This window comes from Elephantulus edwardii, unplaced genomic scaffold (genome assembly GCF_000299155.1).
Source record: "Elephantulus edwardii isolate Elephantulus edwardi_28Jun2011 unplaced genomic scaffold, EleEdw1.0 scaffold00223, whole genome shotgun sequence".
Classification (NCBI taxonomy): Eukaryota; Metazoa; Chordata; class Mammalia; order Macroscelidea; family Macroscelididae; genus Elephantulus; species Elephantulus edwardii.
In genome coordinates this window covers 2,819,095-2,825,055 of record NW_006399973.1, presented here as the reverse complement: position 1 = coordinate 2,825,055, position 5,961 = coordinate 2,819,095, and the positions used below count along the sequence as shown (strand labels likewise).

At 36.8% G+C, this 5,961-nt stretch overlaps 1 protein-coding gene across 1 annotated transcript in view; it reads right to left on the bottom strand.

Moving 5' to 3' along the window:
• The window catches only part of CPSF3 (cleavage and polyadenylation specific factor 3, 73kDa), a 96,399-nt gene that overhangs the window by 44,048 nt on the left and 46,390 nt on the right, over positions 1 to 5,961 (bottom strand). The window contains exon 12 of the mRNA XM_006898201.1: positions 3,371 to 3,479. Within this exon, the coding sequence (XP_006898263.1) occupies positions 3,371 to 3,479 (109 nt within the window). The remainder of the gene's footprint in view (positions 1 to 3,370; positions 3,480 to 5,961) is intronic.

Below are 5,961 nucleotides of genomic sequence, written 5' to 3'. Positions count from 1 at the left end.
GGAGAGCCCATCGCAACAGTCACTGTATCAATCCACTTGGTCGAGGGTCTTCCTCTTCTTCACCAATCCTCCATCCTTCTGAGCATCATGTCCTTTTCCAAGGAATAGCCCTTCCTAGCAACATACTCCAAAGTATGTGAGGTGAAGCCTTATCATTCTTGTCTCCAAAGAGCACTCTCGCTGCACCCTCTCTAAGACATATTTGTTTATTCTTCTGGCAATCTATGGGATATTCAATACCATTTCCCAACACCACAGCTCAAAGGCATCAACTCTTCTTCTGTCATTCTTATTCATTCTCCAGCTCTCACATGCATAGCCAGATCGGAAAAACTATGGCCGGATCAGACAAACTTTAGTCCTCAAGCTGATATCATCCCTCCTCAATAATATGGAAAGGTCCTTAACTGCAGATTTCCCCAGTGCAAGGCATCTCCTTATTTTCTGACTGCTGGTACTAAGGGTTACTTCTGGCTTGAACTGCCAGATGTTCAAGTAGGATTTAGAAGAGAACAAGGCACTAGGGACATCATTGATGATATTCTGATGGATCCTGGCTGTAAGTAAAGAATAAAAGAAAAGTTGTCTATTTGTGCTTTACTGACTATGCAAAGGCATTTGACTGTGTGGATAATAACAAGTTGTTGCTGACATTGAGATGAATAGGTCCCAGAACATTTAATTATGTTCATGTGAAACCTATACCTGGCCCAGGAGGCTGCTGTGTGAACGATCAGGAGAAGACATGGTTAAAATTGAGAAGGGAGTGTGTGAGGATCGTATTCTCTCTCCATACCTATTCAATCTGTATGCTGAGCAAATTTTCCAGAAGCTGGACTCTATGAAAGGAATGTGGCATCAGGATTGGAGGGAGACTCATCAATAACCTGTGTTGTGCAGATGACACAAGCTTGTTTGCTGAGAGGGAGGAGAACTTAAAACACTTGTTGCAGAAGATCAAGGAATGCAGCCTTCAGTATGGAATGCATCTCAATGTCAATAAAACAAAGATTCTTACCACTGGACCAAGAGGCAACATCATGATGAATGGAAAAGAGACTGAAATTGTGAACAACTTCATCTTGTTTGGATAACTTTATTAGTGCTATATAAATAGATCTGGACAATAATTTATTTACTTGAATACCATAATTTTAGGTAGTACTTGGATTACAAGCAAGATCTGTCCCTAAAAATTTGTAGGTCAGTCAGGACAGGAGCATATTTTTTATTTTGCCTTACTTCAGTGTAACAAAAAGGATCCCTGATGGTACTATGTTAAGGCATTTGTTTGATAACCAAAGTTCACTTGGAGGCAGAACTGACCCTGTTAGCACTGGGTTTTGATTTAGTTAGTGCAAGAAAAGCCTTTTAAATTATTTCACATGCAACAAATGACAGTGATTGTGATGAAGAAATTGTTGCCAGGGGTTGGTTCAATCATTTCAACACACTCACCGTCAACAGGTCAGTTCCCACTCATAAGTTACCTTCCTGTTTTTAAGGCTGTACCTCTTTCTCTTGTGGAGCAGCTGGTGGATTAAAACTAGCTACCTTTGGGTTAGCAGCGGAAAACATTATGTATCACACCAATCATTTCAAAGTGATATATAATATCAATGTATGGCTTCCAAGATGGTGGTGCCCTGGTTAAAGATGGTAGATGACCACAAAATTTGTGTGTATCTTTCCACAGTGTTGCCAATAATACAATTTCCTATATCAGGCTTCTAAAAGGGCTAAGCTTCTGTCAAGTCTTCCATTTCAGGGTTCTCATTTTTAATTGTTCTTGTCATGATTATTATGATGAGTCACCTGAATGGTAAAAACTCTGGTCTGTTTCTGTTCTACTTCACATCATGATAGAACCCACTTAAAGCCCTGCATTAAAAGGTAAATAGATTTGCTCATAAGCTGAACTTCTATGTTCTAGGGCTTCCTATATTCAAAACATAAATACTAACGACAACTCAGAATTTACACAGCATAGAATGTATAAACAAATGCATATAAATTTTGGAGAAATAGCTGTTTATAACATTTAAATGTTCATCTTTTGAGCTGTGTGCAAACTTTTGTTCTTCTTTCAAATGAGTTTCTATTTATAAATACTATAAGCTTTGATCATAGATTTGGTATAAGTTTTCATATGACAACAAAAATTTTTTTCTTTTAAAGAAATAATAAAGTTTTGTTTTCCATTCTTACTCATTTTCTAGAATGGTGAAGAATAGGAAAAGATGAAGAAGTATAGGCCATAAGAAACAAAATGCCTATATGTTGTTTTTATGTGCCGTTGAGTAGGAACCAACTCATAGCTGACTCTCCAGGATTAAACACTCTCTCTCTCTCTCTCTCTCTCTCTCTCACACACACACACACACACACACACACACTCTCCCACCCCTCCTCCCCCACCCTCCTGGTCTCACCCCTCTCCAGCAGGTTTTCAGAAGCTGTTAATGGCGTGGGGGGAGACTGCCCATCTTTCTCCCTCCGAGCAGTGAGGGATTTTAAACAACTTGTATTTGGGTTGCCAGCAAAACTCCTTGCCATGAGGTCATCAAAGTTTCTTAAATGCTTGTTTAAGGAGTCCAGAATTACTTACTAAAAGCATCAATATTCTGATGTAAAAAAAAGAGGCTGGGTAAAAAGTCAGGAGTAGTCAACCTGTTTCAAAAATCAACCTACATTCCCAATTAAGAAAAAAGCTGTTTCACAAAGCATTTAATATTTTTATAGTTGAAAGAAAGCTTTCTTTTTACCATGAAGGTAATTTGGTATACTTATTCCTTATTTTTAGAAGCATGAGGGAGTGGCATCCAGTTTCTAAACAACATGGCCTCCAGAAAGTCTATGAACTTTGACAAATGTCGATAGTTGTAGAGGGGCTTCAGGCCTTTTGCTCATAGAGTTGCTATGAGTTGTGCTCAACTCGAAGGCAATCAACAACAACTCCTTATTTATCAACTATCTCATTACCCAGCATTTCATATTTACAATAGTAAAAATCTATTATCCAACTATTTTGTGCATTAACAACATACATCTGGAAGTAACAAATGTGGTAGGAAGCAAGTGTAATACTGTCTATGATGGTTAAAAGTGAAGTGTGATTCTAGTGTTTTGGCAAGTATTTAATGTTATCCTCTATTTCATGATCTGATGTGGCTCTACTTAAGTTTTTAGGAACAAACAGGTCTTTGGAATCTAACCATTTTGGTAAGTGAGGAATAGATGCATTAACTTTCACCAAATTCTACTTTATTATTGACATGTTGCTTAAAATTTGGTTTGTATGAATGAGTTTTTATAGATTTTCTCTCACTATAAAAATGAAATTATATTTCTCATTTAATAGTATACTTACTAGAAAGGTCACAAGGAGAAAGTATGTGGTAATTGAAGTTTCTTTTAACAAGTATTCCTGAGACCCGCTGGCCTTGTTCTGGTTTTTTGTCTGCTAAAAAGCCCATGACCTATGAAAAAAATAAAACCAACTTAAAACAAAATCTTGTAAAATGCAATTTATTCAAGTACTCAATCACAAAAATGAGTATCAGATACCTAAATTAGAAAACAAAATGTGAATATAATCAATATAAATAAATTATATCATTTTAAGGGCTGACCAGAATTTCTACCAAGATTCTAAAGGGAAGAGTCACAGGGGCTGATCTGGTAAGAGTGGCTAGATGCATTCCATTCCATTAGGTTCAACAACCAATGAAAACCTACTAAGTGTTAGATCTTAAGAACATTCTCAATAGTTACAACATAGTAGGAAAGGCTAGGAACTGCAGCATAGAAAAGCATGCACTCCTTTAGGCTAGTCATCAAACTGGTGGACAGAGATCGAGCCCCATTTACAGCTGACCCTTGGACAGGCTTTGAAGTTAGCTGACCCACTTACACAAATATTTTTTCCTCTTGTTGGTACTGTGGTGAGTGCAAGGGTTATTGATTGCCTCTGAATGAACAGTTCTCTCTCCCTGGAGAGATGAGCTGCTCACACGTGGAGATGTTCAGCACCACAGGCCCTTCACAGACACTCACTTCAAACTGGTGGTGTTCAAGGATCTAATGAAGTTATAATTGGATTCTCAATGGTAAGGGAAGGTGCTACCCCAATAACCTGCTGTTCAAGAGTCAATTGTACACCAGGACGGGATTCTATGCTAAAACCAGCAGCATCTTTGGATAAAAATAGGTGTGTATGAAGTTGGCATAGGTTAAAAAAGCTCGAGAGAATAATGATGGTTCAAAAACAAACACAAATCATACAAATTCACACAATCATTCATACAAAATCACACAAATAAAATGTCTCTGAGTTACAAGTAAACAAAGGTGACAAAGATAATGTAGTTCATGCTTGTTTCCTTTAGGCATCAAAGCACAAAATTCATATTTCACAATTATTTATATGTTTCAAAAATGAAGAAATTTGGGATTTCTAGCAACTTCTACAGTCTGAAATTGAATAAATATGCAATCAAGATGCATTAATAATAACAACTGATGACCAGAATGCAAAAGTTGGAAACAAAAGACTAGTAGCAGAAAAATTACCTTAGAGTAGAAACGTGGCTAGAGATCACGTGACAGAATTTTGTATAACACTTTTTCATTGTCAATACCTTTTTTAAAAAAATAGAAATGGTGGCTATATACATGAACCTTGTCAGATGGAATCCATTAGAATCAAACTGATTATATCTGTGGTAAGAGATGGTAGAAAAGTTCAGTATCATCAGCCAGAACTGGGCCAGAGGCCCAATTTGTGTAGGCTCAAACAGAAGCTGAAGAAAATGAAAACAAGTTCATGAAAACAAACACATGAGCTCAATTATATCTCATGTGAGTTTAGAGACCATCTCAAGAAAAGATTTGAAAAAGAATAAATTTGATGCACTAAACAGTAATAACTAAAGACCAGATGAGTTGTAAGATGGCATCAAGGATATCATCCATGAAGAAAGCAAAAGGTTATTAAAAAGACAAGAAAGAAAATAACACAATGAATGTCAAAAGAGACTCTCAAACTTGTTACAGAACATATGGAATCTGAAAGAAAAGGAAGAAATGATGAAATGAGAACTAGAGAAAAGATTTCAAAGGGTAGATCAAGAAGACAAAGTATTACAATGATATGTACAGATCCCGAGTTAGAAAATCAAAAGCAAAACACACTAGGTATTTCTAAGACTAAAAGAAGTGAAGAAAAAAGTTAAGAGCTGAGTTAGAATACTGAATGGTTCTATGGGCAAAATACTGAATGATGTAGGAAACATCAGAAGATGGAAGGAATGCAGTTACTATTGTTATATGCTGTCAAGTTGCTTGCAACTCACAGTGACCCTGAAACCTGCTCTATCTTCTGCCACTCTTATTTGTCTCTGAGACACCTACCCCATTACCCCAATCACTGAATCAATCCATCTCATCAATGGTCTTCCTCTCTCACTCTGTCCCTCCACCCTCCCAAGCATGACATCCCTCTCCAAGGACTGGTTCCTCCTTGCAGCATGTCCAAAATATGCCAGAACCACACCATAAAAGTAAGGAAACAAACTGAAAGGATGGGGAAAAAATATGCTATGCAATCAGTAAACAAAGAAAAGCTGTAGTTGCCAGATAGGCATCAGGCTTTAAAGGCAAAATCTATTATAAGACATAAAGAAGGGAAGAAGTAATTACATAACAATACAAGGGTCAATTTAGGAAGAAGACCTATCAACTATAAATAAGAATGTGCTGTTTTAGTTATCTAGTGCTGCTATAACAGAAATACCACAAGTAGGTGGCATTCACAGAAACTTATTTTCTCACTTAAGAAGCTAGAAGTCTGAATTTAGGGTGCTAGCTTTGGGAGAAGGTTTTCTCTCTACCAGTTCTGAAAGAAGTTCCTTGTCTTTTTTATTTTTTTTTTAAATCTCATTTTATTTAATTAATTTTAAT